This window comes from Triturus cristatus, chromosome 7, assembly GCF_964204655.1.
Source record: "Triturus cristatus chromosome 7, aTriCri1.1, whole genome shotgun sequence".
Classification (NCBI taxonomy): Eukaryota; Metazoa; Chordata; class Amphibia; order Caudata; family Salamandridae; genus Triturus; species Triturus cristatus.
In genome coordinates, this window is record NC_140590.1 from 813361938 (window position 1) to 813375262 (window position 13325).

The window sequence follows — 13325 nt, forward strand, 5'->3', positions numbered from 1 at the left end:
CCTCCTGCTTTCACAACCTACGCATTCCACAAAATATTTTCAAATGGTTTACACAGAAGACCAGATGGACCACCACGCAAGCACTCATCACTAGCAGGCTGGACTATGGCAACACCCTCTATGCCGGAATCTCCAAACAACTCCTACACAGACTCCAGACAATCCAGAATGCCACCTCAACACTCATACTCAACCTGCCATGCAACGCCACACTCACATCACACTGCACCTCAAGAAGCTTCACTGGCTCCCCATTCACAAGCACAGCCAATTCAAACTTCTCACGCACACATACAACACAGGACCACAATACCTAAGCAACTGTGTGCACATTCACCAGGCCACTAGACACCTATGCTCTTCCTCACTCACCCACACTCCCCACATCTGCAAAAGCAGAGCAGGTGGTCGCTCTTTCTTCTACACAGTACTAAGCCTGGGCGGAGTTCGCGGAGTTCCGCTAAATGGAACTCCGCGAAGTGCAAAAAAACCTCCGCGGCGCTACGTGGAGCTCCGCAAGCAGCGGAGTGCGTTAGATCAATGCCGTTCAGTGTGATTTTCAGTGCCAGGTGCTTGTCCGTACTGTGCAATCATCGCAAACGGCACCATGCACAGTGGAAGCCGCTCGAGTAGATTTTTACTCGAGCGGCAGCTTTCTTAACGCGAACGGACGGTTTCTCAACACAGTCGCGAGCATACGCAACCACTCGCAATGAGAAATCTGACCGCCCGCTTTGAGAAATCTCGCCGGGAGGTTGATTTTCCACGCTTGCGCCCGCCAACATGATGTTGACGATTACGAACAAGGACAAATCTCATCTGGAGTTGGATTTTCCTTGCTCGCCAACTTGACCTTGTCGAATGCAAGCATGGGAAAAAAACTCCGGTCCGCTATGCGGAGCAGAGTTTTTCGGAACTCCGCAAGCTCCACATAACACGTAGTGAGGAAAACTCTACAAACTCCGCAAGTGGAGCGGAGTTCACCGCCCAGACTTACACAGTACTCAAAACATGAAACAACCTCTCTCAACACATCAGGGCCTCCTCAATTCTTGAGTCCGCAAGAAGCTGAAGACTTGGCTCTTCAATAAAATACCAAGGCGACCAAACACCTACACACCTGCCCAAGTGCCTGAATACCCTCACGGGTGATCAGTGTACTATACAAATCAACATAACATCCCATTGATCGCTTTTTCACTCACCTTTTCCTTACAACTGAAAGATCTAGCCACATAATCCATTTTTCTCAGTTGTAATGCTCTCTTGAGACCTTAAATATCTGCTGATCCTGCTTCAATGTGTGCAAATAAAAAGTTCTGTGAATCAGGCCATTCAGCAGGCCTCCTAGGTTTTGGAACATTAGTTGGAGACCTCAGCAGGCTCCTGAGCTCTCCTTTATGGTTCCAAGAGGAGAACAGACAGATAAGGGAAAGGAAGTGAGAGAGATGTGTCAGCACATCTGATGAGCACTCTCACTATTCTCCAGCATACTACTCCAGTGCTACCAGGAGCTAGAGTGTAGAGAGAGTGATAGAGACAAAAATGGATATATATGCTGAGTTATTGGACCCAAAGGGAAATGGATGAACTGAGACAGGAATAAAACAAAAGCTTGATTACCAACTCTGTGCTAAAGGAGAAAGTTTGAGAAAGGAATGGAGTGGGCTGGAAAGAAAAACAGAGAAGTGAACTAAAAATTGAGAGACACCATCCACGTTGTCATAAACTCTAAGCAATACATTGCATTTCCTCTGAAACTGTTTGTTGCCCTGAGAATGGGAGGCATTGAAAACAAGTTGTTGGTACATACCACTCAGGCTCATTTTAGTATGAATATGTTTTGCATGTAAATGTATTGCTTCAGGCAGAGTATTTTCTGAATGGTGAGCTTCAGCTAGAAGGCCAGGCAGAAACCGATTTAGAGACAGAGTGAAAGAGAGAATGAGAGGTCACAACTACGAGAAGAACGAAGGGCACTAAAGATGGGGACGAAGGCCTGATATGCGATAGAATGAACAAGAAAAAGATGGGAGAGACAAAAGCTAGGAGAGAGTAACAACGAGTGAAACAGAGGAAAGGGAATCAAGGGAAAGAAAAGAGAAATAAATGTAAACCAGGTGATGCAGAGGAGAGAGAAAAAGAGAGATAAAGATAAACAACCCTATGGTATTGCTTTCTGGCCTTACTTACAGTTCACCATTTTCGTCCCTGCCTTAAATACCCTAGGCAGGCTGAGGTATCACTGGCCCAATGAAGTGCAATATTGCAAAGACAACATTTGCACGGAGCAAATATGACAATATGCATATGTTGTCAAGGGCAGCCCAAAAAAAATTGCACAAATTAGGTGTAATGGTTATGCAAAGTAGCCCCTCTCTGCCTTCTTTCTCTCACTGTCTTCTTTTTCTTCTCCCTCAAGTACCCTGCCTTACTGCCTGCATAATTTGATTTGGTGCATAGTCATACAATGAATCCGGGGTTGTGTGGAGTTTGTGCTTGTGTGGATAAGTCACCCTTGCACATGTGCTTCCTCGAGGGCCTTCGTCACTCTCTCTGTATTCTGAAAAATTACATTTCTCCCATTGAGGTTCTCTCATTCATGAGCTCCTCCCTCTCTCTCTCTCCTTCTCTCTACCTGCTGTCAGGTCATTGCTGATGTCCTGGTGAGTGTCTGCATTTACTTATTCCATCTATGGGTTTTGAGATAGTTGTCTACTGTGGTGAGTATTAACCTGGTATTTTCTTGCATCCCTGGACCCCTCTTCATTAATTCTTTCATTCTCTTTCTTTGTTCTTTTTCTTCTCACTTTGTATCTCCCTCTTTATCCTCAACCCATCCCATCATGTTCTTTTTTTCTCTGTCTTTCTGTCCCACTTTTGATCCCACCTTTCTTTTCTGGCCTTCTTTCCTTCCACCACTCTTGACCATTCCCTTCCTACCCAATTATCACCTTTCCCCATCCCTTAATTTCTTGCCTTTGGTGAGGACAGGAGATCTCAGATGCTGGTGGAGACAGCGACTCCAGTTCCATGGAAACCCGGTTTATGTCCATTCTCTGCACACGGAGCTACCCCCATCTCAGGAGAGGTAAGCATTTAAACCAAAGGTGCGTCCTTTGTCTAGCTCGAGCCAGATGGAGATGCCCTGCTCAGTAGATTTTCCTTTGTGAGATATTAGATTGCATGTCTTATAGGGTATATGTTACCATATTGTGCACACTTGTACCTTCTAATTGTCTGCTACAACCAGTGGTCTTAGGATCAGATAAAATTGATAATGAACAAACAATTGCAAAGTCACTAAAATACCAGGGTAAATCTCATAATAATACAGAATATTCCATTAGACCTTTATTGTTATGAGCAACACTTTATAGACATTCGCTAATCACATGGTACATAAAACAGTTTACAAATATAATTGGTCGCATCTAAATCCCATAAATGTTTTGTGTTTTATTTTCTAGTTGACTCCTTAGGGTATATTGGGTGACCTATTTCCATGGTACCTCAGGTCAGGAAGCCTCAAAGTTTGTAAAGACTGTGTCTTCCACACGATGATCGGTCTGTGAGGGCTACTGTTGGGTCAGAGGCAGCCAATGGGTTCCTGTTGCTTTGGTGTAGCACATTCTCGACATAATGTAACACTAAGGGCAGTTATCTACCCATGTGAAAGAATTAGCTCTATAATAACCTGGAAACTGTCTGAAAAAAGTGCATACGGTGAAGCTCCCTCCAACCTAGGAACCCTGTTTCTGATAAGTTGTTAGACTCATCAATGATTAAGACTGAGGATAAATGTTGGTTCAATTTTCTGTGATTTGAGACTGAGTCTTCTGCTGACTGAGTTTGTCTTCCACTGATTAAATCTGTCTTCAAATGTAGGAGATTGCATTGCACCCATTGAAGTTATCGGATGTACTTAATATATTCCTAGGCGATCCGTATTCGCCATGTTTGTTTGGTCTTTGTAGCCTAATTCAAACTCCAACTGAACTTTAAGCAGCCATGAGTTGCCACACCAGAGACCTTCAGGATCTGAAAGTGGGAAATATGTGTTTGTAGCCAAAAGACTGCAAACTAGGAGTGGGTATAACTCACTTAATTTGCTGTAGCACAATAAGGCAAAATAACAGCAGAATTATACATTATCACAGGGAAATATGTGAGAATCACAATCCAGCATTCGCGCTATTACCTGAGCACAAAATTCACACTTGTGCCCAAAATGGCCCCAAGGATGCCTTTTGCACTAAGAAAATAAATGCAACAGAACATGAACAGCCACAGCCAGCAGCCATTCACATTCGCAAAGTTTGTTGTTCCTGTGTCTCTGCTGTAGGATTTCTGTGCCAAATGACACATAACAGCACAAATGGGCATAATCGCATAATTTTCTGTAATTATGAGACAAAAGAGTAACGCAAAATTACCAAAATCACGCTGATTACTGCGGCATAATTAAAGTTTCACCCTGGCCTACTGCAAACTTCCATTCATAACATCTGGGTGGATCGCAGACACTCCAGAAGTTGGAAGACTGAGTCCAAGATAAGTAGTATTTGTACTTCTGGACAGTCCTTCTCAGGATCAGAAATGAAAGACTTACCCTTCTTTTTCTTTGCAGTTGATCCTTCTTTTGTAAGGCTGAGAAGATTCTGAACCTCTCATTGTGATGATGCTTTCCTCTTCTTTTCTCATTCGTCTAGTCTTCCAGGAATTCATTAAACTGACCAACCACGACGTGGAGCACACCATCAAGAAGGAGATGAAAGGAGACTTTAAAGATGCGCTGGTGGCCATTGGTGAGCTTTCCGCATGTTTTACCCTATAATCCTGCATTACCCTGATTACCCTGGAATCGTGCAAAACTCTTGTCTGCACTCTTTGATTGATAATTCATGTGATATTAATTGGTCTTTGCAAAGTGCAACATTCACACAATAAAGGCATTTCAGCAAATAACTTAAACCCACCAAGACTGATGAACTATAAACAACAGTTAATTATCTGAAAGCTTCAGAAGAGGTAGTCTCTCAGACATAGTCTTCCCTTTGGAAAGGTTGTTTGACCACATTAAGGGTATTAAAGTGGGCTAGAGTGTGGGTCACCAGCAAACGGTGAAGGGTGCAAATGGGAGCACATGAGAGAGAGCGCAAGACCGAATGAGCAGATGCTAATGGAACCTACTGAGGCTGGGCCCGCCAGCAGCGGGTGCAATGCATGGAGCTTATGGCATTTACGGCGACATCAGAGGGTTCAGCTGCCCATTGCTGCAGGCTGTGAGTGGCTGAGGTCTTTCTCTGCTTCCTTCCTATTCCACAGTCATCTATTCCCGGTGGTCATCATTTCACCAGGCAACAACAAAAGCACACTGGGCACAACGGCACCAGATGGTTAGACTATTTAATGGCACTGATATATTGCAGCGCAACAGGTGCCAAAACCACTTTTCTAATGCACCAATTATGCTTTTGCACTAAGAAATTGATTTTAGATTGTGTGTGTGTGTGGATCTATAAGATTCGGTAGGAAGAAGGCAGGAAGTGGATGTTACTAGGCTGAAATGTCCTCAGAGTTTCTGAACAACCATAAACCTATACATTTGTGGGTAATTAGAACCTAGTCTCTGACCCCTGCCTACTCTACAAAAGGTTGAATATGTCCTCTGACAATGGGTAATAGTATATCCCATCCATTGTCACAAGGGGAAAGGATAAGTCCAAAAATGGTATGGAGGTAGGAGAAGAAATATCTTCATGGGGAAAAAAGAAACATTTCCCCATGGAGAGAAATAAGTTGCCCCCGCATTTCCACTTGCATGACTTAATCTTCTCATTAAAATAACTATATGTGTGTCTATTTGTGCACGAGAAAATGGAATTCACAAAAGGTTCCCAAAGGTAAGTCTGGAAACTTAGGGGCATATTTACAAGCCCCTTGCGCCACTTTTTCGTCACTTTACCCATGTTAAAAGTGGCGCAAAAGTGGCGCAAGCTGCTTGTAAATCTGCCCCTTAGACTGTAGCAGGTTTCTGGGCATTACCTGTAAATCTTTTGTGAATTCCAAAAAGTTGTAAATCTCTGCCCATGCGAAGTTGTAAAAGTGCTGATGCAGATTTCTGCCTTCTTTTTAGTGAACCAGTCCGATTCAGCCAAATTGGGATTACAAAAAATAATGTTTAGATTGTGCTTGAGATACTCCAACAGTCTCAAATGTAAATATTGTGGTGCTACAAAGTCAGGATGAAGGTTAGATGTCGCCGCCGTCATTACTGGAGACACAGCCATTGATTGTGACACTGCGATCCTCCCAAGCGACCCGCTGATGACAAGACACATGCTTTCTGCGCTTAGGTTCCACATCGCATGAGCTGGGACATTTCTTTAAGGCGTTTTCATGTGTTAGCATCTCTGAAGTGTGACTGTTGATGGTGTTCAGTACCAGGGCTGGTCTAGCAGTGTTAGTCCAAATCTTTTTCCAGAGTGCATGGGCCTTACTGTGCTTGTGACCAGCTCTGTTCTGAGCCATGCCCCTCTTTCAGTGACATCATGTTGTTGGGAAGTCTCCTTGTTTCCCAAAAGGCCGCTTGGCCTCAGATCACTGATTGATACTTGATATCACCTAGACATTATATAGTGTGTTCAGATGCCCAGTAGGAAGTCTAGCAGTCACGTTGCTACTTGTTTCCTTCTAATTTACAGTCCACTTAAAAATGAGAATATCGAACCAGTCATTTTGTGTGGAATAATACAAAAAATTCTGTCTTTTTTAGCTTTACAATTTCTAATCTCTACATCTTCTGTCTCTTTCTGTCTCAAGTCAAAAGTGTCCAGAACAAGCCTGCGTTCTTCGCTGAGAGGCTCCGTAAGGCCATGAAGGTAATGAAGTACAGCACAAAGAAAGGTTTTTATGCTTTTAGGGGTTACATAATGGACTTATGGCCGTTGATTCACCAAAATGCCCGGGGTAGCGGAAATGATAGCACATGCCCTTTAACGCCAAATGATGGAACAGGAAGTGACATTACAACACCTTTCACCTGGTGACAACATAGAAAGTGTCATCATGTGACCTTTGGACTCTCATGACACTGTTCTTTGCGGCAGTAGCGGCCAGCATGGCTCGCTGGTAGGGGTGCGGGCGCAGAGGTCACGTGGGGAAGTGCGGGGGGGTCATAATTAAATTTTTTATTTTTTTTTAAACCTACCTTTCCGCCGGGTCCAGCGTCTTCTCTGCTCCTGCTCTCCTGCCTCAAGAAGGCAGCCATGCTTCCTCCCCTAAGCCAATCACAATGATGCATGCAGCGTTGTGATTGGACTAGAGCGCCGTGACATGGCACTCAGCCAGGGACTAGAGGGGTGGGCATGTACTCCATGCAGGCTGCAATGCATGGAGAAGGGCAAACTGTGCATCACTGGTTTGGGCGGTCCGAGAGAGCAGACCAAACAGTCTATGTGCACTCAGGAGTGGGCAAACTACTCCTCCCCTGCCCTGCTTGGAGAGCAGAGCAGACCCGCGCACCCGTCTGCCCACAAAGCAAACATAAAATGCTAAAAGCTAATAGTTCTTACCATTTTATGTTTTGGCTTCTCGCACTACGAGAAAGCAGTGGGGCGACGCTCCTCCGCCATTGTGGAGGAGCCGCCCCTGCTTTTCGGTACAGAGGGGAATCTATAGCCAGGCATTTCCTCTCTACTTTCCCAGAGCATGCTCATTCTGGCTGGTGATCTCAAAATCCTATGGTGTCATTGACTTGTTTAAGGCAGTCTCCCATCACATTAGTGCATGCTGGGACTTGTAGTCTTGGTGTAAAATTATTCTAATTGAACAATCACATCAGAGAATATTGATCTGTAAATGAAAAGTTGAATACTATCAAAGTTCTGTCCTTGCAATGTGCAGTCATAAACCTCCAGGTGAAGAAGTGCATTTGTGGCCTAGGCTGACTAAGGGGAGGAGGCAGCACCCATCCGTAAACAATAATCTACTTCGCAGTGTTTATGTTTGCATGTATTTTTTATTTACCCATAGTTGGCTAGCATAAAAGCGCTACTCACTACAAAGAGTGGTTTGAGAGTGTGTTAAAATACAAAGCAGGATATTTTGTTTGTACTTTTATATGCAGCAAACTCAACCCGAATGAATTGAAGAGGTTTACATGAGCCCTAGTTACATTACATAAGGTCACATTATTTTTTTTAAAAATTGTTTTGCAAGTCTGGTGCCTGGAGAAGCTCGAGCTTGCTGGTGACTTTTTAACATATATATCAGTCCTACAAAACATATACCACCTGTTTTGAAATGTTGCACACTAAAAGTATTTAAAATAATGTAATTAAATGTGGGCAGCCTTTCCTTGAGAAAAATGGCCTCAGGATCCGGTTGGATCGAAGTGCTCGTTAAGATGTCTCAGTTGCTTCTAATACGAACATGTTAGTTCAGGGAAATGGGTTAGTGACCTTCCATCAGCACTTGGGGGCTGTGGCAGCTGCTTGGAGGACATTTCACCAGAGCTTCTCACTGCACAATAGGAGAAGATGTATTCCACTAGGTATTTGACTATTGCTTGATTCACTAGTTATATCATGCCACTCTGACTGACAGAAATTAGGCAAAGAAATATGGCTCATAAGCACAATAAAAGAATGGAAATGCCATATACGTTCCATGAAAACCTGGCAACTATGCATTCTATTCTGTAAATCATATAAATGATTAGCAATTGCCCCATCATAACAATAAAGATATTAATGTTAAAATACTGGCGGCACATGTCATCTGTTGTTTTACGTAAATGCTATCAAAGCTTTGAGCAACTGCTGCCTAACCACTGTCCCAGCAATAAGGCCTAGTTGTGTGCATATTAGACATGAGATGCAGACCGGGGCTGGGTGAAGAGACACTGCAGGACCAGGCAGGGATGCACGCTACGTCACCTCCATCCTCGGTGCCCCACTGCTAATGGCAGTTGCACTGCAAGACAAGACAGGGCCCAGGGCGGTGTCAGTGTCGTGATTGGACACTGAATTGGAACTGCTCCACCGGCTGATGGGTCCCCAACCAGCCAAGCCCATATATGCACATGCGCACATGTGCATGCTACTACTACTGAATATCTCTCTATAAATACAGTGCCACCTTGCATGTGCATGCTGCTTCTAGTGCACGCCTCTGCACAATCACAATGCCACCTCAATTATTTTAAGCCTGGAAGGATAAGACGCCATCAGAGTGCATCATTTTAATTTTAACATGTGTCCTGACAAATGTAAACAAACCCCTATCATGATAAACAGACCTAGGGATCACAAGCAGAGTGCTAGGGTCGCAACAGGTTGCTTGGGGGTCACAGTTGCGACCCCTGGCGACCCACAATTGACATCCTTGAATGGACTTGCATTAACATATATTTCTGGCTGGTCTATTTAAGCCTGGCTAGACAGTGCAGCTTTCAGCTAGATATATTGTTACCAATTCTTTAAAATATACAGAGGATGGGCTTTGATTCCACCCAGGGGAGTATTACCCTCTCACCTTATTCTTTTATTCTGTTCCACCTTCCAGGAAGTGCTTTCATTGGACTGCATGAGTAATGTTTTACACCTGCAAATGACATTCATTAGTCGCAGTGTTCGTCACAGTCAGTCCTTTATCTCCTATATGAATTTTATAAAGAAAACAATCCTTTTTAACACCTTTCCCCCGTACTGACAAAGCCAATAGGGCAGGCTTCAACATAAAAACAATCATTTATGCATACAATGCATGTGAGCAACATTTGTTAATGCCTGTATTTACGTGCATTAGCATATTAAAGCCAGACCTATGAGCTGTGCAAATGCTTGTTTTAAAATGGCCAGTGACATAGATTGGCTTGGTGGATCTAATTTCAGTACATTGGGGGCCAATTACTTTTGGAGTAAATTTAGCTTTCAATACGCTTTGTGCAGGACAAGAGCACTCTTCAGGTCGAGGCTGGGCAGTACATGTGCTGCTCTGAGAGGCATGCTGTATTCAAGTATGGAGTTGAAGCCGCACCCACTCTTCGTCCATATTTTTCATTGGTTGTGTCATTGTCCTTTGTAAATGCTGGCTTCTGATTCCTTAATTGCTTTTTTAATCCCTCCTTAGTACCGCCTTGTCTTCATTTATAACCTCCCATGAGGAGTGGCACTTTTACTTCTGTTGCTACATGGTATGTTTTATTTCGTCTGTAAGCACTGTTTTCTTTAATGGGCTTTGCCCCATTGAAGGCACAAGGTGCTTTCCTTCTTTCCAAGCAGCTTGGACAGTGTAATACCAATAGCCTAAACTTTCGCAAATGTGAGACCTATTGCATTACAAATATTTTTGGGGTTGTCAAAGTCCCCATGCCGCACTTTCACTTGCATGAATGCCAGTAGCTCACAATCTCGTAAATGCAAGACCTAATGCATTGAAAATGCTGGTTTCATCTTTTTAATATTGTATGCTCTGTCTCAAGCGTCTTAGTGGGCATGTAACTGTTACATATGTCTTCTTATCCTATTGTTGTACCAGTGGATCCTTTGAGATAGCCCAGAGGAGGGAAATTAGGTGCCAAACGAGATATGTTACTTGAAGGACCGTCTGTTAGGTACAAAATAATATGGTGAATTACAGGTTTATAAACTTCCTGATAATAGTGCGATCATTACAGGACGAAGTTCTGGTGGAGGAATATGCATTATGGCCCACGGTACCCTTTGTACCTCAGGATATATAACAGGAGACTGCTAAACTGTGAGGGGTGAGGCAAGGGATCACATTAGTGCTGTCACTGGAGGTGAAGCGGTTTGTGATGTCACTTCCGCTAGCCAAGCATTTTGGTGAATGAATGTCCATGTGTTAAACAAACACACCCTTCAGCCATGTCAACAGCTCAAGACATCCCGACTTCCCTTCAGAGTGGAATCCTCCCATATGATCCCAGACACAGCCCTGTTTGGTTGGGTCAAAACATTAGAGAATTATTTCCCAACTCTGCCCCGGCAGCGGTCCTCCTGCCAACCCCTTTCTATTTGGGGTGGTTCTCATCCCCCCCCCCTCCCTTGCAAACAACACCACACCAAGTGTTTAATGTATTTAGATAGAAAAGTGTATTTTTTGTATTTAGTAAGACCATAGCTGCACCCATCCTCTGCAAGAACCTCTGCCCAAAATGTCTGCCTTAGAATTTACCCCAGAATCCGTTAACTGGTGCCACATTTTCCAGCTGTCCTTTTGATCCCAAGGAGACAATTGGACAGTGACCCCTTACCTTAATATTTTCTTCTGTGGCATGATACAAGAAACATTTCTTACTGTTTAAAAGAAGGGACTTTTCCGTCAGGGACAGCTATGGATGAGTCTCAGAGATGATGCTCTAAATGGACAACAAGGCAATGATGAATGAGAGGTCAAAAGGGCCAATGGCTGTCTTACACATAGAGAAGTATGTCAATGGCTGGACTTAGCAAGACTACTCCATATTTACTGAAATTTCTATGCCTTGACAGGGAACAGGAACAGATGAGAAGACCCTCTCCCGGATCCTGATTTCCAGAAGTGAAACTGACTTACTAAACATCAGGCAGGAGTTCAAGGAGGCGTACGAGAAGTCTCTCCATCACTGCATTGAGGTGAGTTGGAGCACTAGTGGGAATACTTGTTAGTAAATAGAAGTAAGGCCTCAAGGGATAGGGATGGGAAGAAAACACACAGTCTAACTGAGATGAGCAAGGATGAGGAGGGAAGATGCTGACTTTAAGGAAGGGAGGGACTACATCAAAATGCAAGATGCACACCTCCTGATGGCCACATCAGCTCCTGATACTGTGGAAAACCTCCGTGTAACCCACATATGCTTTTAATCCTTATAGCTAAGGAGGACCCTCCTTATTCCTTCAAAACCCACTTAGGGGGCTCTGTTGTTTTGCCTTAGTACTGGTAGTGCCCAACGACCAGCAGCTCACTGGAAACAACAGTTTTTGATCCAAGGAGTACTGGCCAGCAACCTGTGCTACCCTTTTATAAATGTATCTATCAGTTTAAGCAGACACCGTGCTTGAATCTAAATAAAACAGAAACTGAGAGAATGGATCGAAAGTGTGTGTAGTTGGGAGGCTGAAGTCCAACTGAAGCAGGACAATTTATATCACACCTCCACTGTTTCCAAGCCAGACAAGAGAAATAAGAGCATAGCCTTCCAAGATTAGCTCAGTTCCAGACTCACAGAATGTAGGAAATGCCGGCATGTACTGAAACAACCATCTTTCTTTTTGTCCCATTCCCATTTGTCCTCCACAGAGCGAGACGTCTGGAGATTACCGCAAGGCACTACTGGCCCTCTGTGGTGGAGATGACTAGGTGAATGTCAGCAGCTTGACCGCCACACCACTACAAAATCCAGATCCAGTGTTTACATGTTGCTTACATTTGTTTGGAGAAGACACGTGGTCCACTTGAAAGGAGGCACACTGTTCAGAAGTATGAAGAACCAAAGAGCCAAGCAAGAGAGAGTGATGGGGGTGGGTGGCTGTGCCCTGTAGCTGCTGTAATGTTTGTGTTAGTCTGTTCCAGTGTTTAGGACGTTTGATCTAAACACACTATGTAGTCTGTTGAGGAAACCCTTTGTAAATAATGTTTTGAAGAACCCAATTAAAGTCTCACTATTCTGTTGGAAATAGCCTCTTGTCTGTAAATTGATCATGTTCTGCAGTCCATACGGCAAAGAAGGGATTCATGTGAGCTGATGTATAGACCAGGCATTAAACCCAAACACTGCAGCATAAGCTTCCTGCTCATACAAAACCTGGTACACAACTGACATCAGCAGTACGTCCTTCTCCTTCTCCCACACACACAATAGACACACACACATGCACACACACACAAATATTCACTTAAAAAAACAAAGGCTACAGGGCCGTTATAGTTAGACTCAGATTTCACTCATACAAACCCATTGAAATTCAGCAGTTATAGTTACCTGAGCTAACTATAACTTGTGCCCCTGCAATGCACTGCTTATGACCTCGCATATTACATCACTCATGGCATGGTCAGTGACATGGGCGTGTGAGTGGTTTTGTGGGTGTGTTAGTGAGTGTCTATATTGGTCTTTGAGCTGCATACTACTAAGGTTGACGGGCGATGTTTCCAGGTGATTTTGCACATTTGAAAGCCCTCTTATCACAGTCACTACAGATTGCTGCTCTGATAACAAAAAGGAGAATTGTGTGCAACATTGCATTATAGATGTAATAAGAGGCCACTGCCCTGCAATAAGTTGCCCTGGCCCACTCCCACCTCTTTCGACA

The 13325-nt window shown here is 43.8% G+C and overlaps 1 protein-coding gene across 2 annotated transcripts in view; it reads left to right on the top strand.

The window, feature by feature from the left end:
- The window catches only part of ANXA6 (annexin A6), a 163969-nt gene extending 151280 nt beyond the window's left edge, over positions 1–12689 (top strand). Inside the window, exons 21-26 of one of the 2 annotated variants that reach the window (XM_085617683.1) lie at positions 2649–2666; positions 2995–3091; positions 4713–4808; positions 6826–6884; positions 11523–11645; positions 12313–12689. In XM_085617683.1, the coding sequence (XP_085473809.1) occupies positions 2649–2666; positions 2995–3091; positions 4713–4808; positions 6826–6884; positions 11523–11645; positions 12313–12372 (453 nt within the window). In that variant the 3' untranslated portion in view covers positions 12373–12689. The remainder of the gene's footprint in view (positions 1–2648; positions 2667–2994; positions 3092–4712; positions 4809–6825; positions 6885–11522; positions 11646–12312) is intronic. The other variant, XM_085617684.1, reaches the window with a different exon arrangement.
- Positions 12690–13325: the final 636 nt, after the last annotated feature.